The 23,658-nt window shown below is 43.7% G+C and overlaps 3 protein-coding genes and 1 non-coding gene across 20 annotated transcripts in view; 1 reads left to right on the forward strand and 3 right to left on the reverse strand.

The window, feature by feature from the left end:
- BEND6 (BEN domain containing 6) overlaps nt 1-6,235 on the reverse strand; it is a 60,668-nt gene extending 54,433 nt beyond the window's left edge. Inside the window, exon 1 of the mRNA XM_027958483.3 lies at nt 5,922-6,235. The gene's annotated coding sequence lies outside the window, so the exon portion shown is untranslated. The remainder of the gene's footprint in view (nt 1-5,921) is intronic.
- LOC114109766 (small nucleolar RNA SNORA18) lies at nt 2,761-2,888 on the reverse strand. Its single transcript, XR_003586345.1, has one exon. It is a non-coding gene; the product is annotated as a small nucleolar RNA SNORA18 (small nucleolar RNA).
- Nucleotides 5,763-6,620, reverse strand: LOC132658331 (translation initiation factor IF-2). Its single transcript, XM_060403825.1, has one exon. The coding sequence runs from the start codon at nt 6,618-6,620 to the stop codon at nt 5,763-5,765; it is 858 nt and encodes a 285-aa protein (XP_060259808.1).
- The window catches only part of DST (dystonin), a 524,163-nt gene continuing 507,089 nt past the window's right edge, over nt 6,585-23,658 (forward strand). For 13 of the 17 annotated variants that reach the window (XM_060403014.1, XM_060403015.1, XM_060403016.1 and 10 more), the window contains exons 1-2: nt 6,585-6,938; nt 7,481-7,542. In XM_060403014.1, coding sequence (XP_060258997.1) covers nt 6,758-6,938; nt 7,481-7,542 — 243 coding nt within the window. In that variant the 5' untranslated portion in view covers nt 6,585-6,757. The remainder of the gene's footprint in view (nt 6,939-7,480; nt 7,543-23,658) is intronic. The other 4 variants (XM_042237537.2, XM_042237549.2, XM_042237534.2 and 1 more) reach the window with 1 other exon arrangement.

The raw sequence follows: 23,658 nt of genomic DNA on the forward strand, positions 1-23,658 counted from the left end.
CAGGCTACCAGCACATTGATGCATTAGTATACAAATCTGTTACCACAAAATAGTTAATGGAAAAGTCCTACAGAAACTGTTGTAAGAAATGGAGATCCTTTAGTTAATAAATATTGCTGTTATTTTATTAAGACAACCTGGAATTTAATCCATAAACATTAGCTAATCAAGAATTTATTCATCTCGTAACCTATTTGCTTTGCTTTTTGTTTAGTTGCCCAGTCCTGTCCAACTGTTCTGTGACTCCATGGACTGCAGCCCACCAGGCCTCTCTGTCCATGGGATTTCCCAGGCAAGAACACGGGAGTGGGTTGCCATTTCCTTCTCCAGAGGATCTTCCCAACCCAAAGCCTGAACTCGAAATCTCCTGAGTCCCCTGCATTGGCAGGCAGATTCTTCATCGTGGAGCCACCTGGGAAGCCCAGGTGGGCTTTGACTATAAACCACTCGCTTACCTCGCTTTTTTTCCCTTAAGAATGTTGAAATGCTTGTAATGAACATGACAACTCTTATCTTGGATCTAGAAGGCAACGACTTCTGCTTTCAAACTTGCTTTGTATACGTTGCCGATTCTTAGAAATGGTAGAAGTAGTCCACACTATCTGAACAATAATGAACAAGTTTGGGCAGTGATTTATAACTGAGAGCTTTATAATTTGATTTATGAACAGCTCTCACATCTTCCACTGGCAGTTCATACAACTATGAGTAAATTTTCCAGCCAAATGACTCAGTATTTTGCTGCATGACTAATCCCACACTCAGTGTGGAAACTATAGAAATGAAGTCTATTTGCTTCTGGATAATAAATGATTACTTTCCAAAAACTGTCTGCAAAGCATTACAGAGGAGATGAATTCAATTATATTGATGTTTTTAAACTTTCAAAGTCAGCAGACTTTTTCGAGAAGTCTGTAGCATTCACAAAAAAAAGAACAAACCCCTCCCCCCACCCAAGAATGATTATGAATTTTGCCACCTCTAGGACAACAAATCCGAATCCGGCTCTAAAATTTCTAAAACATAAAAGAACAATTTGGGATGATGTCATATAAAATACTTTCTCTTATTAATGATGGCCTTTGTTTTTCAAATTTTAATTATGGTAAAATAAAGATCTTTTATAGGACATATTTGCTACAAATAATATTTGATATTTATTGCAAAGAATAATTCTTTTACCTTCAAATGCAAAATTTTAAAAGAGAATAGTGATTCATTCATATGATGGCTCCCCTGATTCTGGTGGCTGGAAAATGCCTCCTGGATTACATTAGATGCTGTAGTGATGCTCCCAAATGATGTGGCTCCTTGGACTTTCAATCCAAGGGCATGTATACGGTTGGCACAGGCCCTGGTCTCAGACTGTCATGAAAACCACTTGGGAATGAACAAGCATACAACCTTTCTCAGATTTCTCCCAATTCCTTTCACACCACCAATTTCTGAGAGTAAACAAATTCAATCAAGAAGGTATGATTTCAAGTAACTTATTGCTAGACTCATTCTTACCTAAATTTTTTGTTTTCCGGGGTAACATTCCAGCGGAATATCTCTGCCTGATTACCAATCAGGTCATCCACTCACTTCCACCGAAGTTTGTAATAAACGCTTACAAATAGCCTCAGCGATATTCCAAGGTATTCTTTCTCTTTCCCTAAAAATCCTTCTTCTATCTGAACGTTAGCAGCCAGGGCCGGTGGGGAGGGCTTGGGGTAGGGAGCCACCACAACCAGTCAGGGCCAGTTTTAACTCTGTAGAGTCAGAGGCAGCCTGAGAGCAGAAACAACAGGTCTGGGAGACTCAGGGAGCCTGAGGCCAAGTGGCTGAACCACAAAACACATGGGAGAGGTGGTCGTCTTCTCCCCTCCCTTCAACTCACAATTTCTCTTCCACTATTGGCTCCTTCTCCCAAGTTGTATCCTATTCTGGCGAAAGCACAATTATTGGGCTTTACTCGCATTTCTGCCCATGCATTCTAGAGCTAAATTTCTCCAAAGATTGTAGACATTGCTCTTGCCTCTTCTCCACATCCTAGTCCCTCTCCAATCCCCTCCCGTCTGGTTTCAGCCTCTCCCAGTGAGATGAACTGATTCCCTGGAGGGTGTGCAGAGGGCTCTTCACCACGGGTCCTCTGTGCTCTGACTCCTTACTCTGGATGTGCACCTGTCCTGAGAAGCCCCTGAACAGGAAGCACTTCCTGCTCTCATTTCTCAGCCCTCAAGGAGTTAGACGTCTCCAAAGTTCTGAATCTATTTTTTTTTTTCACTTTCTGCACAAAGTGTAAAGGTTTTCTTTTTAAAATTATTATTATTATGTGTAACAGGCAAAATTATTTCATTCAATAAATTTTTAAGGAATTTCACGTGTTCTGATTCTTTGCACTACCAATCACCATAGTTCTCGAAAGTCAGTATCTTCAAGATAACCCTTTCAAAGAGAAGTTTTGCTCAATCCACAGCTGTCATGTCAGTCTGTCCACAATTCTTTTAGTTAGCTAGCTTCTTTGTTCTCCAATGGAATATGGACACACTTCAAAGTTCCTCACCTGTAATCTTTGGGATCCAATTTCCTCAAGCAATTTACCATGTTTAGGGTCAGGAGATGGATCTGAATTTTAGACACTCTCTGTGAATGCATGAAGTTCAGATCATATTCACTCCTAAGCGATCACACACTAGAACAGTACAGATCATTGGGATATAACAATATCTATGATAAAAAATTTGATCATTAAGTTTTTCATAGTTTACTTGGCAGTTCTGACTTACAGTTCTTTACCACAGATCTAATACATAGTTCTATGATTAAAGGACACCATAGTTACTCTATGAGGCATTTCCAGAAATGTAGGTTTACAAAAAAGCCCCATCAGGATAAACCTCAACAGATTTCAGTTCTTTCCACACTTTCTCTTCCTTTGTAATTCTGTCCACCTGCGTGACTTCAACTATAACTGATGTGTGCGATTCCCACCCTTCTCTGCTTCTGATTCCCCAGCCGGGTTTCCGTGGGTAATTTCACATGGATGACTTTCTGACAACTCGGCTCCTCAGTGGGTCCGAACCTCAGTTTGTCTTTTCTGCCTTCACAACTGTTCCTTCATCTGAGCCCCAAACCTGAGTCATCTGCAATCCCTGTCTTCTCCTCAACTGGTCACCACACAGCTTAGGTGAAGACACTTTTCGATGTTTCTTTCTGATGCACACATGAGGAATTCGTGCCATTCCTACCTCTAGGGAGATACTGTAGAAGATGTTTCTGTCACCTTATTAAGCCCGTTCCTACGTTTATCTTTGGGAGCAGAATGACTCCTTGATGAGGGTTTCTGGGGAGGGACTGGGACCACTATTGGCAGGGCTGGTGTAGGAAAGGTCCCTCTCACAGGTGGTCCTGTCTCTTGCTCACTTGTGCTGCAGGCCACGTGGACTGGAGGGTGTCAGGCTCTTTTGAGCCCCTGGTCTTCAGGTGAGAAGCAGCACAGGTAGGGTTCCTTCCTGCCTTAGTGTTGGGAAGGACTATACTTCATTTGTGACTGGGCGGGTCAGCAGAGATAGGGGGAAAAGGGATAAGATGCTCCATCTTGGCTCTGAGTCTAAGCCAGGCTCTTAATTTCCTTTTAAATCCTTGTATGTGTTCTCAATTTGGTTGAAAATCTAAAGGGAAAAAGGGCTGCAGGATGTATCATCTACATCCCTGATACCAAATTCTCTTCACTAATTTTCACAACTTCACTGTCTTGGGTGACAGTGCTAACTCACTATCATAAAAATTAAAAAATTATATATACTTTTCCACCTTGATTTTTCATTCCAAGGTATGAAAGACCTTCCTCCTCCATTGCTACCTCCAGACTTTAAATTTGTGATTTTGCTATAATATCAATTATTCTTTATTAATAAAAACCTACTGGAAAGAATAGGTATGAATTCTACTAAATTAACTTCCAAAAGGATTGATTGGCTGATTTAATATTTATTGAATTCCACAATGCATTAGCATTGCACAACCACACAGAAAGAAGCAATTAATAACATGCCATCATTTGGAGAGGGGATAATAAATTAGCAACAAAGATGCCAGAAAATAACAATAGAACCTAAATACTAAATTCTTTCAAGGATTTGGTTAGCTTATTATTAGTATCCTTGAGATTTTGATGCAAAGAACAGAAATGAACAGCTCTAAAACGAAGTATCTATAATCTTAACTGCAGGGCAGTTAAGTATTTGCCTGCCAAAAGAGATAAATGATGTTCTTGTGTGCACTTGAAACTTACAAATGGCTGCAGTAAGACTCAGGATGATAACAGTTGTGCTCAAGTTATAGCTCAGAAAACCAAAATTGCTATTTAGTTGCTTTTTGTTGTTATAAATGTACAGTTTGGGGCAAACTGGTTACTATGCTGAGTTTGTGCTCTTAGGCATGTTTCAAGGAGAATTAGGCCATTTCTTCTCACTCAGAAATTCTCCTCAATAAGAAGGATAAAGTAAAGATGACCTTCCTATCTTCTGTGAAATATTTCTCCCAATGTTTGCAAAAGGTTAATTCAGTTTTGTTGTTGCTTTAAATTACTCCATTGTGCCTCTGCGAAGCAAAGGGATATGGAATTCTGTCTTTTCTGGTGTGCCCCTCAGGGCAGGCTCCCAGACTTTTCCTCAATGACCCCTGCACAGTGGATGGGAATGTGGTGTCTCACTGCAGTGGCTGCAGAATCAGGAAACCTTTGAGCTACCTGCACAGATACTGTGCTACCTGTCAGCCCAAGAGCCTGGGACCTTGCTGGTAAGCCCATCCTGCAGGCGCTCTGATCCACCATTCTCACTTTATACAACCACTGCAAGCAAGGTCCATCTTCAAACCAGAACATGTTGTTTTAAGAAACAAGATGTTCATAAGAAAACTCAACCCCATGTTTCCCGCGGTGATGAATCGCATTTAAGACATGTGCTAGGCAATGCCTTTTTGAGTGTCCCATAACGCTTAGATATGATGATGCTTAAAGGCCTTAAGAACATCAAGAGTTAAGCCTTTATGCAGAGCTGAACAGCAGATTACGTATAGTTAGAAAACTATACGGACTTTGATATCCTACAAGCAAGTAACAAAACAAGAATTGCCATCAATTCTTTAACTGCTTTCCAGAATTTTACAAAATTACACGATTTCTTCAGCCTCTTAAATATTTTTCACCTTAGTAGTTAGCAGAAACTCCACACATGTAGTAATGGGTTACCTTGTCATTCTAATTGCTGTTTCATTATTCAAGTAAATAAAACGAGCAAAACCCAGCCCCGCACGAACAAACCAGCCCCGGCTAGGGGGCAGCAGCCAGAGGCTCAAAACCGGCCGGCCGAGGTCGCTGTTGTCATTGGTTCCGACCCGGTGCCCGGCGGCCGCTGCGGCGCCCTCTCCGCGCCTCCTGCGTCCGCACTGCGCCAGCGGCCCCGGGACAACCTCCAACTGCAGGATCCTTTTTGCTGATGACGAAGGAAGTGGAGCGGGCAAGATGGAGAGGAGTGTGTGTCTTTTGAGTGTGACAGATCACTATTTCCTCCCTCTCCCTACAAAATCTCTCCTCCGAGCATTTACAAGTCAACCTCCAGCTTCTCCATCTGCCGGTTCCATAAACTGAAATTGCTTCTCCCTCCAGCTGCACTAAAGGAGGCGAGGTTTTAGGGTCAACGAATGGATGGATAGAAGGGGATGGCAAGTGCCCACTTCTCGGCTGCCAAACTGTGCCAAGTTAGGGGTGGTCGGGGTCACGTCTGCAGACCCGAGCTGGGGCGCGCGTCCAGTTCAGGGGGGCCGGAGAGGTAGTGGGCCCCCTGTTCCGGGGAACCCCGAATCCCAGGGAGGCCCTGACTGGGGCTCACGCGTGGTCGTGCAGGAACTCCCCCCTCCCGCAAGCAATCGCTCACCCGGCTGCATCCTCCGAAGCCCCAGCCGCGCGGGTCGGGGCGCGGTGAGGTGGGAGGCGGGGGCAGCACCGCCCGGAGGCTCCCGCCGGCGCCCTGCGGTCTACCCCCGGCTCCCGGGCGCCCCCTGTCGCCGGACTCCCCAGCGATCCGGCCGCGCGTGGCCAGGGAGGCGGCAGCCCCGGCGCTAGGGAGCGAAGGGGCGCCCGGCCGGAGCCCCGCGGACGGCGCGGACCGGCCGGCGGCCCGGCGGGAGGGCGCTGGGCGCTCAGGCCGGGGCGCAGCCGGGGGCCGCCGGAGCCGCCGCAGCCATGTCCGCGCGCGCCGCCGCAGCCAGGCCGTGATGTCATCCGCGGGCCCCCGCCGCGGCGCCCCGCGCCCGCCCCCCGCGCCCCGCGCCCGCCCCGCCCTACGGGCTCCGGCTTCGGGATGCGGCGGCCGCGGCGGCCGCGGGGCGCTGCGCGGGGTCCGGGCGGGGCCGGCGCGGCCCGCGGGGCGGGCCCTCCCCCTCCCCCCGCGCCGCGTCTGCGGCGGGGCTGCGCCCGGGGGCTGCGCGCGGGGCGGGGCGGGGGCGCCCGCGGGGGGCGGGGGCGGCTCCCCGCCGCCGAGTGCCCGCCGGGCCGTCGTCTGCTGAGTCATGGGCAGCGCTGCCCGCAGCCCGGGCTCATTCGCACAGCGCGGCGGGCGCGGGTGCGCAGCCATTGGGCCGGCGCGGGGCCGCGAGCGCCGGGCATGACGCTCTGAGCCGCGCTCGCCGCGCCGCGTGCGCCCCGCGCGGGTGCCTGTGCCGCCGCCCTCCGGTCCCGCCGCCCGCCGGCCGGCCGCGCCGCGCCCGCACCATGATCGCCGCCGCGTTCCTCGTCCTGCTGAGACCCTATAGCATCCAATGTGCCCTCTTCCTCCTGCTGCTTCTGCTGGGCACCATCGCCACCATCGTCTTCTTCTGCTGCTGGCACCGCAGGCTCCAGAAGGGGAGGCATCCCATGAAATCGGTCTTTTCGGGTCGTTCACGGAGCCGAGGTGAGGCGCGGCGCGGCGCGCTGCTTCGGGGCCGGGGGCGCAGCTCGGCGGGTCTGGAGAGGGGAACGCGGCTCGCTCCCTCCGCGCCGCTGCCCCCGCCGCGTCCTCGCTCTCCCTCCCCCGGCCCGGTGCGCTTCGGTGTTTCAAGCCCTGGCCGCCTCCTCCGGTCCGCCCGGTCGTGGTGCCCGCGGCGCGCACGGCTCCGGGAGAGGGGAGGCGGCGGGCGCTCGGGCTCGGCGCCTGAGCCCGGGGTGACCGAGCCGAGTCCGGGCTGCGGCAGCCGCCTCCACCCGCGCCCCCCGGCGCCGGAGCCTGGGGCAGGGAGACTTCGGGGCGCCCTAACTCCCCCAAAACTTTCCCTGAAACTTCTAAACTGATGGCCTAGCAGCCAACCCGCCCTGCGGGCTGTCCGCACTGCGTTCAAGGCGTCCGGAACGCGCCTTCCGGCCCCCGGCCCCCCAGGTAAGTCGTCGGTGACTTGGCAGGTGAAGAACAAGGAGTTAATTGAAGTCTCGTTTTTCTCTTTTTTTTTCCTCCCCCAGATGCTGTTCTGAGATCTCACCACTTTCGTTCCGAGGTAATTTATTTAGCGCGCACGCTCAAGGTCAGAAGAAGTTCTCTTTCCCGGGTACCAGTATTAATCATAGGCGTGTTTAGAAGCCAGCAAGGGAGGGTGTTGAATTGCGAGCCCACAGCCCCTAAGCCAAAAGGAACATGTTTGCTTTGAAGCGACTCCCCAGCATGAGTTCCCCGGGAGTGGTTTTGGCAGATTTCTTGTGTTGTGGAGCCGCTGTGCTGGAAGGGGAGAGACAGCCCCTAAAAGCGGCCTGACCTCAGGAACGCAGCCTTGCGGTGGCTGTCAGCTTCCTTGACCATCTGGAAGTGGCCGGAAGCTTTCTGGGTGCAGTCAGCCAGCCGCCGCTGTTCACTTGGGTATCCAACCGCACTGGGAGCTTTTAGGGAGTTAGTGCAGGGCAATTTGACCCGTGTGCATTACCATTTAGACTTGCAAGTTTGTATTCCTGTTCAGCCAGAAAGCGCTCCATGTTTTACTAGGGACGTCTGATGACTTTCGCAAAGTGATGATGATAGTGATCCGGCTTTACCCTCAAAAGGTGAACCACCCATCCCTCCTTAAACGGGTGCACTGATTCAGTGGAACTGTGGTAGCGCTAGGTCTGCTGGAGACAGAACAAAACCGAGAAGCACAAGCTCTCCCGACGCAGCGTTTCTTGATGAGTTTCCAGGCCAACCCCCACTTAAGTCCACATGATTCCCCCTTCTTTCCCGGGGAGTTTCACACAGCTAGGAGGTTGCTGGTAGCAATGGGTGATGTGGCTTGGTCATCTTAGCAAAGACTTCATAGTTAAACACCCTCCATCAGCTTGCTGTGTACCTGAGAAGTTATTTCACATTTCATTCCCCTTGTTAATCCGGTGTTTTGTCGCTCCCTGGATGTTTGATTGGACTCTGGTTGCTTGAAAGCTTTGACTGTATTACTCTAACACCCTTATAATGCTGCCCAATGAGGAATTATGCGTCCTGTCCTGGTGGGTGAGAACTCTGGGCTCAATTTAGGACTGTAAAGAGGATAAAATAACCAATCAGATAATCAGAGGTTCCAATGCTAACTCATTGTGTGGTGCTGGGAGACTCAACTTCTCAGACCCTCAGTTCCCCTTCCTGTAAAATAGGGCTAATAGTATCTTACGGGGCTGTAAGGGGAGGGCAGGGTTTACCAGTAATCATGTTTTTTTTAAAAAAACCCATTTATGGGAATTCCCTGGTGGCCCAGTGATTAGGACTCTGCCCTTCCATTGCAGGGGCCCTGGATTCAGGGAACTACAATCCCAGAAGCTGTGCAGTGAGGCCAAAAAAAAAAAAAAAGAGAAAACCAGAAACAAAAGCCCATTTAGTTTATAGTAGCTATTCAGTACCTGATAGGTATCATTATATTTTGTAAAATTGAATTAAAAATGTGTAAAAATAAAAGATTTGTCTGCAAATCTTAAAGTCTTTATTAATTAATTCAAAGTTATCTGAAACAACATAAACTGGGTCTATTATAAACCAACCATTTTTGAATATCTGATTAATAGAATAACCCATCTAGAAGTGATAAAAAAATCAAGTACAGTCAAGATATGAACAAAATTTACGATTTTGATTTTAAAAAGAGATTACCAGTCCAATACACATCAATGCTGGAACCAGAATTAAAATTCTGTTATAGGTTGTTAGATCAACCATCAGGTGTTTTAGAGAAAAGTGCAGACAGAGAAAATAGGACTACGTTTTGTTTAGTTATCTGTCAGTTAAGTATTTATCCTAAACTTGCCTTTGGTTAGGAAAGCTGAGAGTGACTGTTTAACACCATAGTTCATTTCACAAGATCCCCTGTACAGACTGACATCCTGTGTGTGCTTCATATTTGCCTAATCTGCTGGGTTGTGAGCATCTTGACGGCCTGGACCAAGTCTCTCATTTAGGGCTGTATCCCCATTGCCTGTTGTGTAATGAATATTTATCAAATGAGTGAAAAATTCCTCAATGAGTGCCTGTTTCCATAACTGGGCAAATACAACTCAGAATTGGGCTGAAGAGAAAAATTTTTTTGCACTTTGTCCGGACAGTGCTCAGAATTCAGCGTTTGCTAAATCCCAGCTCTTATTTTATCTTTCCGGATGTTAAAATATTGCTCTGGAGTTTGTACTGAAAATGTAAATCACTAATTACAAGAAAATGGATTTGGTTAGAATTTTTTTCTCAGAAAGTTGAGTGCAATGTTAGTGTCATTTGTTGATAGCTGTGTTCTTGTTCGTACCAAGGTCTTGTGCTAAACTACTCAAAGAAAGTCATGTGATAAGTGAACATCCTTAGACTGCTCCAGGAGAATGTCTATTTCATCACTGTTTCATGTTCACTACAAATAAAACATTTTCCCCTAAGGAAAACAGGGGTGGATTTTTTTTTTTCCCCCTTCTCCCTTTCAAAACACCATTTCCTGCAGAATTTTCTCCGTGGGAAATACCTCTGAAGTTTTTGGATTCTAGCAAATTAGAAAACCAGAACTTGTGTTGCTTTTTAGCAGTAGCTGATGCAAAATAAGTATCAAATAAAACGATTTTGTTTTCTTACAAGTTATAGTCCTGTCGAGTATTCTTATCCCAGTCTCAGTCTGTAGGTAAGTCACTCAGCGTTTCTCTAGTGGTCAAATGAGGGAAGTGGGTTTAAGATCTGCTGGTGTATTTGGAAATGTGAAAGAGGTTTGGAGATGCCCTCGAACATAGGGGAAGTTCAGTTAGCACTTGGCTGCTTTACTTGGTGGAGGATATCGCTTCTGTTTTCCATACGTCCAGAAAGGAGTCCAACTAGACAGGAAATTTCAGGATGTTTCTTCCCAGGTAGGGAGAGAAATACTTCTCCCAGGGGGGAGACTTTGTCATCAGGACCCAGCATGCTTTGGGGAAGTTTTGCAGCAGGAAAAAAAAAAAAAATCCACATCTCTCATCTGGGTGGCTGCAGCTTTTTAGTTCTGAGTGAATAATCAGGCTTCCCTGGTGGCTCAGATGGTAAAAGTGTCTGCCTACAGTGTGGGAAACCCAGGTTCGATTCCTGGGTCAGGAAGATCCCCTGGAGAAAGAAATGGCAACCCACTCCAGTACTTTTGCCTGGAAAATTCCATGGTTGGAGGAGCCTGGTGGGCTACAGTCCATGGGATTGCAAAGAGTCGGACATGACTGAGCAACTTCATTTTCACAAGTGAATAATCAACATCTCATCTCAGTCTCTCCCTCATAAAGCTAGAAGTAATTGATACAGATATTTATATTTGGCAACTACTAACAGTCCCCTTTCGGAGAAGGCAATGGCACCTCACTCCTGTACTCTTGCCTGGAAAATCCCATGGACGGAGGAGCCTGGAAGGCTGCAGTCCATGGGGTCGCCAAGAGTCGGACATGACTGAGTGACTTCACTTTCACTTTTCACTTGCATGGATTGGAGAAGGAAATGGCAACCCACTCCAGTGTTCTTGCCTGGAGAATCCCATGGACGGGGGAGCCTGGTAGGAGGCCGTCTATGGGGTTGCACAGAGTCGGACACGACTGAAGTGACTTAGCAGCAGCAGCAGCAGCAGCAGCAACAATCCCTTTTTATTTTCACACACTTGCAAACTCATCTTTACTGGCTTAGGAGTTCCCTAAATTTTAATGATAGCTTATGAGAATGTGAAATTATTAACCACCCAGCAAGGGCTCAACCCCAATTATCTAACAGATAAAAAGGAGCTCAGTTAGATAACTAGAAATATGCACTTTGTATGTGAAATTAAAGAACTTGTGCTGTGTGATACATATATATATAGTGATATATATATATGTATATAAAATACATTGATGAGAAGTGATTTCATATTGATGTGAGACAGTCTGGAAACCAAGTGCTCATTCTGGGTCTGTAAGGAGGATACTTTTCCTGAGGACTTATAAGATTTGATGCTGTGACTTTACACAATGCCTGTTACCCTAGACACCTGTTATGAGGACCAGACAATGACAATCTTGGTTTTAAGGAAATCTCAGAAAGTGATATGGGTAATTGAGGTACCATTAGATTACAAGAAAGAGCCTTGGGAGCCCTTCAGGAGAGTGGAGACAATTACATATAAGGCCCTTGAGAATACCCAGTGTGGACACTGGAACATGATCCCTATTCATCAGCTCAGTGGAATAAGGGCAGCCTTGTTTGATATCAGGAAAAGCAAAAGTGCGCTTTGTGTCCATCAGGACTGAGTAAATAACTTCACTTCCCGTTTCAGGGAAAGGGAACCACTGTGTGATTTTTACCTGTGTCATTCACATTCCAGAGAATCATGTGCCCAGAATTCTCAGTGAAAGAGAGAAGCTCAGTGGAGTGAATTTTTCGTGGCCATTTGATGAAGCTGTCAAGGCATGTGGCTTAGATTTTCCCAGGGACTCTCCGCATTACCTTCCCCTAGATGAGTAGGTGGTCCACACAGACTCTCTTGGCCTCATCATGTTCCCAGAGCCTCTCTGCTTCAAACCATGGAAGCATGTTCAGTGGAGTAACCGTGGTTCACAGCTTCTCCTGGAATCTGCATCTTCCATTAAGAGTTACCAATCTAGGGACTTCCCTGGCGGTCCACTGGCTAAGATTCTGAGCTTCCAGTGCATAGGACCAGGGTTCGATTCCTCACCGGGGGACTAGATCCCATGTGCTGCAACTAAAGATCCTGTGTGCTGCAGCTGAGACCCAAAGCAAAAAGAGTGTTACTCATTTAGTGAATTAGAGAAAATGATAATTTATTTTTTAGTTTTCTTTTGCAATTAATTTATCTTTTTTTTTTTTGATGTATAACATAATCACATTTATTAAACAATGTATGCCAATATAAAGGGCAAAGTTCAACAATGCAAAAGTACAAGTATTTTTGCATCAACCTAATATTACAATTACAAATAATAACCTATTTCTCTTTCATATTACTGAGCCTACCCTGTGTTATAACCAGAATAATAATACAGAACAGGCATTTGACAGAACTAGTTTTCTTCCTGTAAAGAAACTACAAATGAGTTTCTGCTGGAACCTTCTCAACAGAGATTTCAATAAGGTATAAACAAAGTTTCTTAACTAGAAGGGGCTATATAACAAAGTACATTTCACATGCGAAGTTTCATATCGTTCTTCAGATATTCCAGCTTAGAAAGACAGAAGATATTTCCTTCAGCAACCCAGGGGATAAACAAGATCATTTCAAAATCCTTCCTAGCTCTAAGGTGTAAGGTGTCGTCACTCAGTCGTGTCCGACTCTTTGTGACCCCATGTACTGTAGCCTACCAGGCTCCTCCATCCATGGGATTTTCCAGGCAAGAGTACTGGAGTGGGGTGCCATTTCCTTCTCCATGCAATTAATTTATCTTTATAAACAACTTCCTTGCTGGGAGTTAAATTCTAGGTCTAAGTCAGTTTATGCTAATCAAAACAATCTCAAGTTGAACTCGACACATGATATTGGGTTCATTTTGTTTCACTCGATTATTTTAAAAACAGACATTTATTTTTTCATCATCTACAAGGTATAATATTAGATGGTAGGAATAACGAAGGGTCTGAGGTATAGCCCTTGCCCTTAATGATAACGTTTCAGGTCACTCCCAATAACAGTGCTGAAATTTTGCAGTTTCTGGTTGGGTTCCCGTAGCTGAACTGCTGTGCGCTTTCCAGCTATGAATCACAAATGTGACGGAAGCATCAGAGGCCAAGCTGTGCAAATACAGCGAGTACATTCATGAAAAAGACAAATTCATCCCATCCACCAGGTCACCACTAGCACAGAAGTCACCCTTACTTCAGCTCTGTGGTGACAGAGGATGCTGAGAGCTAAAGAAGAAGAAGAAAAGAAAGGAAAAATACCTACTGTTTTTTCTTGCATCCAAACCTATTAAATCCAATCTAGAAGAAAGCTTTTTCAGAGAAGTCTGAAATCTTTGTCTAAACTTAAAGGTTAAGAGCTCAGTTTTTGAGACTGCAGTTACAGCATAGAACCAAGCAGATAACAAGCAGTGGTTTAGTGAGACTACGGGAATAAGAGTTTAGAGTCTTGGTTTGGGTTCCAGCTCTGCCACTAACTGTGCCATCTTAGTCTAGTCTCTCAGGGGCTCTGACACAGACCTGCTGTTCCCACTGGTAACATGAAGATGATATCTGAGTAAACAGGCCCTGTTTTTGCTATGTGCAATAAAAGCATCCTGCTAAAAAAGGCATTATGTAAAGCACAATTCTTTCTAAGAATTTAAAGCAGGGGAAGGCAAAATAATTAGCATAAGCATGAAGTAACAGATTATTATAAAAGGGATGGTTGGAGTAATTCTGATGATGTCATGGCTTCTGGCTGGGGTGATCAGAGAAGCCTTCCAGGAGGAGGTGATGTTTCTGTTGCAGCCTGCAGGCTGAGTAGTATCCAGCTAGACAGAGAGGGACTCAGAGCAAACCCCCAAGCTAGCAGAACCACTTAAGAATAGGCAACAATTTAGGAAACACACTTGTTTTTAGATAGCTCAGAACATGTCCATGTGATTAGAAGGTAGGGGTCTTAAGATCACATCACGGAATGTTGAACTGGAAACATAAGTTGGTACCAGCTATAATAAAAATTATTTTTGAGTACCACTCAGTAGCTGACAAAGGCTTTCACAGAACATTATTTGAGCATCTTAGGAGGACACCTGCTCTGAACTCTCAAGAGAAGCAAAGAGTTTTTATTTCTTTTCTAGCAAGTACAGCTAAACAGCCCATTTACTCTTTTTACTGTGTCACGGAGTGTGGAGAGTTGTGGCCTCGGCTCTCAGGTCTGGGACCGTGACTGGCCGGGGACCGTCGTGGTCACCTGAAAGCTGTGTTCTTGCAGGACATTGCGTATTTCAGGTCTCGCTCTCAAGCATCATGGGGTTATTCTTGACCACGGACACCGTGTATGTCGAGGGATTTGCAGGCAATTTATTATGTACAAGGCCGTGTGATATATTACAGTTTTTAAAAATATTTGAAATATGTCTCTGCTTTTAAACTTCTTCCTTGAAGAAAATCCCCCTCCCATAATAATCAGAATGTCTATTTCCTCCTTAAATCCTCAAGCCTAGCCCTTCACCCTCAGCCAGTGACTTCTGTCTCCTAACTCACTGAAGACATCAGTGCCCCCAAGTAATAGCACTTTAAACTTCTTGCCCCTGCATATTAACTGGCATTGTAATCTTCCCTCCCACCCATTTGTCCGCCTCCTTATGGGCGTTTTATGCCTATGCCATGAATTCCTTGTCTTCCTGTCTCTCGGGGGAGTTGACCCCGCTGTTTTGTCTTCTGTTGCTCCCTGTCTGCTGGCGCCTGCTCCTGACATATAAACATCATAGGTGCGTCCTTTCAAAAACAACGCAAACCTCCCTATTCTGCTAGCTCTTCTCTTGGCAAGAAAAGTTCCCTGTAAAAGGTTCTTTATCTGCCACCTCCCATTCCTTCAGTTCAGTTCAGTTGCTCAGTCATGTGTCCAACTCTTTCCGACCCCATGGACTGCAGCGCGCCAGGCTTCCTTGTTCATCACCAACTCCTGGAGCTTCCTCAAACTCATATCCATCAAGTCGGTGATGCCATCCAACCATCTCATCCTCTGTCACCCCCTTCTCCTCCCGCCTTCAATCTTTCCCAGCATCAGGATCTTTTTCAATGAGTCCGTTGTTTGCATCAGGTGGCCAAAGTATTTGGAGTTTCAGCTTCAGCATCAGTCCTGCCAATGAATATTCAGGACTGATTTCCTTTAGGATTGACTGGTTTGATCTTTCAGTCCAAAGGACTCTCAGAGTCTTCTCCAACACCACAGTTCAGAAGCATCAGTTCTTTAGTGCTCAGCTTTCTATATAGTCCAACTCTCATATCCATACATGACTACTGGAAAACCGTAGTTGTGACTAGATGGACCTTTGTTTTTGGCAAAGCAATGTCTCTGCTTTTTAAATACGCTGTCTAGGTTGGTGATAGCTTTTCTTCCAAGGAGCAAGCGTCTTTTAATTTTGTGGCTGCAGTCACCATCTGCAGTGATTTTGGAGCCCAAAAAATAAAGTCTGTCACTGTTTCCATGCTCTTACTTATTTCTCGACTTAGTAAAATCTACTGCTGCTGCAGCTTGAAACCACTCACCCTTTGCTCAGCCATGAGTTCCATATTGTTACATTCCGTATTTCTGTATTAGGTTTAATCAACCTATCTTGCATTGGACTTTGTTGACAACTGATCCCTTCCTTTAAAAAAATATTTGTTTGTTTATTATTTATTTATTTGGTTTCGCTGGGTCTTAGTTGCCGCATGTGGGATCCAGCTCCCCAAACAAGGATTGGACCCAGGCCTCCCACATTGGGAGCTTGAAGTCCCAGCCTCTGGACCACCGTGGAAGTCCCAACACCAATCCCTTCTTGAAACTCTCCCCCCCTTCTTTTTTCTGGCCACGGCTCCCTCTGTTCCTATGCTAGACCCTCTTTTTACTTATGTTGATATTCCCAAGTTATTCCCTTTCTCCTAATTTTTAAAATAACTTTGTTGAGATAAAATTCACATGCTATATAGTTCACCCATTCAGTGATTTTTAGTGTGTGTATAATGTTGTGCAACCATCACACAGTTTAATTGAAAACATTTTCATTATCCCCCCCAAGAAAGTCCATACCAGTTAGCAGTCACTCCACGTTCACCTCCCACCTTCACACCCCAACCGTAGGCAACCACGTACCTAGTTTTATCTACATCGATTTGCTGGGCCTCATTTTCACTCATCCTGTTCAAACTGCGCTTGTACTCATATTTCCTGTTTTAGTTCCTTTTCACAGAATGAAAGTGAAAGTTGGTCAGTCGTGTCTGACTCTTTGCAGCTCTATAGTCCATGGAACTCTCCAGGCCAGAATACTGGAGTGGGTAGCGTTTCCCCTCTCCAGGGGATCTTTTCAACCCAGGGATCGAACCCAGGTCTCCTGCTTTGCGGGTGGATTCTTTACCAGCTGAGCTACAGGGGAAGCCCAAGAATACTGGAGAGGGTAGCTGATCCCTTCTCCAGCAGGTCTTCCTGACCCAGGAATCAAACCAGGGTCTTCTGCACTGCAGGTGGATTCTTTACCAACTGAGCTATCAGGGAAGCCCCTTCACAGAATGGTTACTTTGAAATCTCTATGTCAAATTCAGGCTTCATGCCTGACCTCCAGATGCAAAGAGTCGACCCTTTTTCTCCATTCTCACGTAGGTGCCCCGCAGGGATCTCAGACTGTGTGCCCCCGTTGTGGAGAGTGGCACACCCTCACCCCTGCTGCTGCAGTTACCCAAACTAGAAATCTAGAAGCTGTGACAGACCCCCTCATCCATCCTATCCCGTCCTGCCTTCCTTACTGTCCTCCCGATGGTTACCGTGCTTCAGACCCTACAACAAGCCTCCAGGCAAGTCCCCCTAACTCCCCACTCCCAGTCCATATACACTGATTTAGTAAAGAACATCTGAAAGACAGATTAAGTCTTAAAACTTCCTGGTCAGGGAGCCGTTCTGATCTTAGTGATCCCAGCATAAGATGGGTTATTAATAACCATGGATTTCTGTGGACTTCCCTGGAGGCCCAATGGTTAAGACTCTGTGCTTCCAGTACAGGGGAGCTTGCGTTTGATCCCTGGTTGGGGGACTAAGACCCTGCATGCTTCATGGTGTGGCCAAAGAAATAAATAAACAGCTAAGAAAAAAAGTAAAAACAACAAGGATTTCTGTTCTCTCATAGCAAGAAGTCTAGAGATGCTGCTGGCTTTGGTGCAGCAGTCCTGCTTGTTATCGCTGGGGTGATTCGAATGGTCCTGGCCTTTCCTTCGTGGTTGCAGGATGGTTGCACCATTCTAGACATCATGCCCGAATTCAAGGAAGGAAGTGAGGGAAAAGGCAGAGCCAGTCAAGGAAAGATATTCATTAGGAAATCAAAATCTTTGCCGGATGGATGCCTTTCCAGTTAGATTTCTTCTTATGCTTCGTTGGTTGGAACTGTGTCACAAGCTTACCTCTCACTGCAGAGGAAGTTTTGAATATGAGCTTTCATTTTTCTTGGCTTCCTGGTAGATGTAGGCAGGAAGAAAAGGTTGGATAGGCCATATTCCTCCCCTGCTTAAAATCTTTCAGTGGCTTTCTGATTTGTTCTGGTAATAAAGTTAGACCTTTTTAATGTGATATCAGAGGGATCCCTATGCTGATGTCCTGGTGATGGTTCTAATTCTCCAAACAGACCGTGGCTTTTTGGATTATTGTTTTTGATCATGTTAGTTCCAACAGAGAAAGCCCTTCTTTGTCTTCCTTTTCTTTCTTTGCACACCCACCTCTAACTAAAGCAGAAATACTCAGGCACCGAAAGACAAACTCTTTGCTCTTCCTTCAAACTCAGTTCATAAGTTGTCTTCAGGAACCTTTCTTAACTCCCTTGTAATAATAATAGTTGAGTTTTAAACATTTGTCTCTCTTAAAAGGTTGTAAGTATCTTGAAGATAGACTAAATCCCTGGTTTTTAGCTCTGTAAATGTTTAGTGAAGGAATGAATGTATTTGATGTTTTCTAAAGTCAGTTTAGTTTTCAGTTCTCTTGGATGCTGACTTTCAAAATATTCCCATATCCTTGTTTTATTTAAAGGGAAAGAGACAGATGCTTTTCATTTTTTTATTTCGGGCATACTCATAACCCCTGATGGTTACCTTAGTTTCGCCTTAGTTAACATCCTGTGTTTGCTTTGAAAATATGCAGATTCAGACACTTAAAAAAAAAATAAGGATAATTGCTATACAGAATTTTGTTGTTTTCTGTCAAACCTCAACATGTATCAGCCATAGGTATATGTATATCCCCTCCCTTTTGAAAGTCCCTCCCATCTTCCTCCCATCTCACCCCTCTGGGTTGATACAGAGCCCCTGTTTGAGTTTTCCTGAGCCATACAGCAAATTCCCGTTGGTTATCTGTTTCACGTATGGTAATATACGTTTCCATGCTACGCAGCCTCTCCTCCCCTCTCCCCATGTCCGTAAGTCTGTTCTTTGTGTGTTTCTCCACTGCTGCCCTGCAAATAAATTCTTCAGTACCATTCTTCTAGATGCTGTATATATGCATTAGTATGCAATATTTATTTTCTCTTTCTGACTTACTTCAGTCTGTATAATAGGCTCTAGGTTCATCCACCTCATTAGAACTGACTCAAATGTGCTCCTTTTTATGGCTGAATAATATTCCATTGTGTATATGTACCACAACTTCTTTATCCACTCATCTGTCGATGGGCATCTAGGTTGCTTCCATGTTCTAGCTATTGTAAATAGCGCTGCAGTGAACAATGGGATGTGTCTTTTTCAATTTTGGTTTCCTCAGGGTGTATGCCTAAGAGTGGGATTACTGAGTCATATGGTGGTTTTATTCCTGGTATTTTAAGGACTCTCCATACCGTCTTCCATAGTGGCTGTATCAATTTACATTCCCACCAACAGTGCAAGAGCGCTTCCCTTTTGTCCACACCCTCTCCAGCATTTATTGTTTGTAGACTTTTTGATGATGGCCATTCTGACTGGTGTGAGGTGATGCCTCATTGTAATTTTTATTAGCCTTTCTCTAATAATGAGGGATGTTGAGCATCTTTTCATGTGTTTGTTACCCATCTGTATGTCTTCTTTGGAGAAATGTCTGTTTAGGTCTTTTTCCCACTTTTTGATTGGGTTGTTTGTTTTTCTGGTATTGAGTTGTATGAGCCGCTTGTCTATTTTGGAAATTAATCCTTTGTCAGTTGTTTCATCTGCTATTATTTTCTCCCATTCTGAGGGTTGTCTTTTCACCTTGCTTAGAGTTTCCTTTGCTGTGCAAAAGCTTTTACGTTTAATCAGATCCCATTTATTTACTTTCATTTTTATTTCCGTTTCTCTAGGAGGTGGGTCATAGAGGGTCTTGCTTTGATTTATGTCATCGGGTGTTCTGCCTTTGTTTTCCTCCAAGAGTTTTCTAGTTTCTGGTCTTACATTTAGGTCTTTAATCCATTTAGAGTTTCTCTTTGTGTATGGTGTTAGGAAGTGTTCTAATATCATTCTTTTGCATGTAGCCGTCCAGTTTCCCCAGCACCATTTATTGAACAGGCTGTCTTTGCCCCATTGTATAGTCTTGCCTCCTTTGTCAAATTAAGGTACCCATAGGTGCATGGGTTTATTTCTGGGCTTTCTATCTTGTTTCATCGGTCTGTATTTCTGTTTTTGTGCTGGTACCATGCTGTCTTGATGACTGTCGTTTTGTAGTATAATCTGAAGTCAGGAAGGTTGATTCCTCCAGCTCCATTTCTCAAGACTGCTTTAGCTCTTTGGGGTCTCTTGTGTTTCCATATGAATTGTGAAATTTTTTGTCTAGTTCTGTGAAAACTTCCATTGGTAATTTGATAGGGATTGCATTGAATCTGTAGATTGTGTTTGGTAGTATAGTCTTTTTCACAATGTTGATTCTTCCTACCCAGGAACATGGTATATTTCTCCATCTGTTTATGTCTTCTTTGATTTCTTTCACCAGAGTCTTATAATTTTCTGTGTACACTTCTTTTGTCTCCTTAGGTAAGTTTATTCCTAGATATTTAATTCTTTTTGTTGTGATGGTGAATGGGATTGATTCCTTAATTTCTCTTTCTGATTTTTTCATTGTCAGTATAGAGAAATACAGTTGATTTCTGTGTACTAATTTTGTATCCTGCAACTTTGCTAAATTCACTGATTAACTCTAGTAATTTTCTGATAGTATCTTTATGGTTTTCTATATACAGTATCGTGTCATCTGCCAACAGTGAGATCTTTACTTCTTCTTTTCCAATCCATATTCCTTTTATTTCTTTTTGTTCTCTGATTGCTGTTGCTAGGACTTCCAGAACCATGTTGAATAATAGTGGTGAAAGTGGACACCCTTGTCTTGTTCCTGATTTTAGGAGTAATGCTTTCAGGTTTTCACCACTGAGAATAATGTTTGCTGTAGGCTTCTCATATATGGCCACTATGATGTTGAGGTAGTTTCCTTCTGTGCCCATTTTTTTTGAAGAGTTTTCATCATAAATGGGTGTTGAATTTTATCAAAGGCTTTTTCTGCATGTCTTGAGATTATCATGTTGTCTTTATCTTTCAATTGGTTAATATTGGTATATCACATTGATTGATTTGCAAATACTGAAGAATCCTTGCATCCCTGAAATAACTTGATCATGGTGTATGAGCTTTTTTACTGTGTTGTTGAATTCTGTTTTCTAAAATTTTATCGAGGATTTTTGCAGCTATTTTTATCAGTGATGTTGGCCTGTAGTTTTCTTTTTTGTTGTTGTGTTTGTCTGGTTTTGGTATCAGGGTGATGATGGCCTCATAGAATGAGTTTGGAAGTGTTCCTTCCTCTGCAATTTTTTGAAAGAGTTTTAGAAGCATAGGCATTAGCTCTTCGGTAAATGTTTGACAGAATTCTCCTGTGAAACCATCTGGTCCTGGGCTTTTGTTTTTTGGGAGATTTTTTATCACAGCTTCAATTTCAGTGCTTATAACTGGGTTTTTCATAATTTCTGGTTCAGTCTCAGAAGATTGAACTTTTCTAAGAATCTGTCCGTTTCTTCCAGATTATCCATTTTATTGCCATAGAGTTGTTCATAACAGTCTCTTATAATCCTTTGTATTTCTGCATTGTCTGTTGTAACCTCTCCTTTTTCACTTCTAATTTTGTTGATTTGATTTTTCTCTCTTTTTTCCCTTGATGATTCTGGCTAAAGGTTTGTCAATTTTGTTTATCTTCTCAAAGAACCAGCTTTTAGTTTTATTAATCTTTACTATTGTTTCTTCCATCTCTTTTTCACTTATTTCTGCTCTGATCTTTGTGACTTCTTTCCTTCTGCTAATTTTTTTTTCTCTTCTTTTTCCAGTCATTTTAGGAGTAAAGTTAGGCTGTCTATTCGATGTTTTTCCTGTTTCTTGAAGTAGGATTGCTATAAACTTCCTTCTTAGAACAACTGCTTTTGCTGCATCCCATAGGTTTCGAGTTGTTGTGTTTTCATTGTCATTTGTTTCTAGAAGTTTTTTGATTTCTTCAGTAACCTGTTGGTTATCAGACACGTATTGTTAATCTCCATGTGTTTGTGTTTCTTACAGTTTTTTTTCTTGTAATTGATATCTAGTCTCATAGCGCTGTGGTCAGAAAAGATGCTTGATACAATTTCAGTTTTCTTAAATTTACTGAGGTTTGGTTTGTGACCTAAGATGTGGTCTATCCTGGAGAATGTTTCATGCACATTTGAGAAGAAGGTGTATTCTTCTGCATTTGGATGGAATGTCCTGAAGATATCAGTGATATCCATCTCATCTACAGGTGCTTTTTAAAGTGAGTTGAAAATACTTCCCAACATTTTTGTATATTATTGAAGAGATTTTTTACTTTGAGGTGAGAATTTTGAACAAAAGCTTTAATATTTAATGTGTGTGCATGTGTGCTTAGTCGGGTCTGCCTCTTTGCGACCTCATCGACTAGCCCACCAGATTCCTCTCTCCATGGAATTCTCCAGGCAGGAATACTGGAGTGGGTTGCCATTTCCCATTCCAGGGGATCTTCCCCACCCAGGGATCAAACCCATGTCTCCATCTCCTCGATTAGTAGGCAGATTCTTTACCAGTAAGCCTACTGGGAAGCCTAATATTTAATGTTGCTTCAATTTATAATCTGAAACATCAACATAAATGTACTTTGAATTATCTTGTAAATATTTCCCTTATCACCAGTTTTGGTTTCCCAGTTGCAGTACCTCATCTTATGTTTTGTTCGCAATCAAATTGGTGTCAAGAGGTGTTGCTTTAACTGTCACGATCTTAAGTGAAAACACCAGGGCAATTTAAATGCAGGCTTTATGCATTCATGCCAGGTGAGCGCCAAGTAATGTGCTGTGGTTATCTTTGTTCAGCTAGTTTTAAGAAGCGTGGTGGTAAATTTAAATAAAAAAGATCAGAAATGCCAAATACCAAGGTAAATATAAAATAAAATTTTATTCTTTTTAATTTGTTTTTTTTTAACTGAAGGATGATTGCTTTACAGAATTGTGTTGGATTCTGCCATACATCAACATCAATCAGTCATAGGTCCCCTCCCTCTTGAAGCTCCCTCCCACTTCCCTCCCCGTTCCACTCCTCTAGGCTATTACAGAGCACAGCTTTGAGTTCCCTGAGTCATGCAGCAAATTCCCGTTGGCTGTCTCTTTTACATACGGTGATGTCAGTTTCCATGTTTCTCTCTCCATACGTCCCTCCCTCTCCTTCCTCCACCGCTGTATCCATAAGTCTGTTCTCTAGGTCTGTGTCTCCATTGCTGCCCTGAAAATAATTTCATCAGTACCATCTTTCTAGTAAAACTGTAAAACATCTGATTGTTTAAAGCACAAATGATAACATTGTGGGATTTGTAATGTATACAAAGATTTGACAGCTGTAGCGTAGAGAAGTACCGGGGAGTAAATGGGCTCCCCATATGATTGCAGGATTTCTACATTTTATATGAAGTGGTGTGTTAACTCTAAATACTAAATAGAATGAACAGTTAAAGATGAACATTTTAATTCTCAGAGAAACCAGTAAAAAATAATGCACAGCCAAAAGGTAAACCTAAATTTAATTCTAAAAAAATATCCAAATGATCCGTAGAAGGAAGGGACAAAGGAAGAAGAAAACAGAGAAGACAGAATGAAAATAAGAAGATGGTGGCCCTCAACCCAATCATATCAATTATTATATTAGATTGAAAGAGAACAGATGGAAAAATGTAAATGATATAAATGATAATCAGAAGAAGATTGGAGTGGCTCAGACAAAATAGATGTCAAGGCAAGTAGTATTAACAGAGATCAAAAAGGATGTTTCTTTTTTAATGATTAAAAGACTAAATGTTGAGGAAGACGTAATCATAAATGTATGCATGGAGTAAGCATTGTCAAAATTAAAGGGAGAAGCAAACAGTGTTGGAATCACAGTTGATGATTTCAACATCCTTCTCTCAGCAATCAGTATAGTGTCCAAATAGAAAATCAGTAAAAATATAAGCAATCTTAATAATGCCTTCAACTGTCTTGACCTAATTGATATTTATAGAACACCATGCCCACATGGCTCATTCCCA

This window comes from Ovis aries, chromosome 20, assembly GCF_016772045.2.
Source record: "Ovis aries strain OAR_USU_Benz2616 breed Rambouillet chromosome 20, ARS-UI_Ramb_v3.0, whole genome shotgun sequence".
Taxonomy (NCBI): Eukaryota; Metazoa; Chordata; class Mammalia; order Artiodactyla; family Bovidae; genus Ovis; species Ovis aries.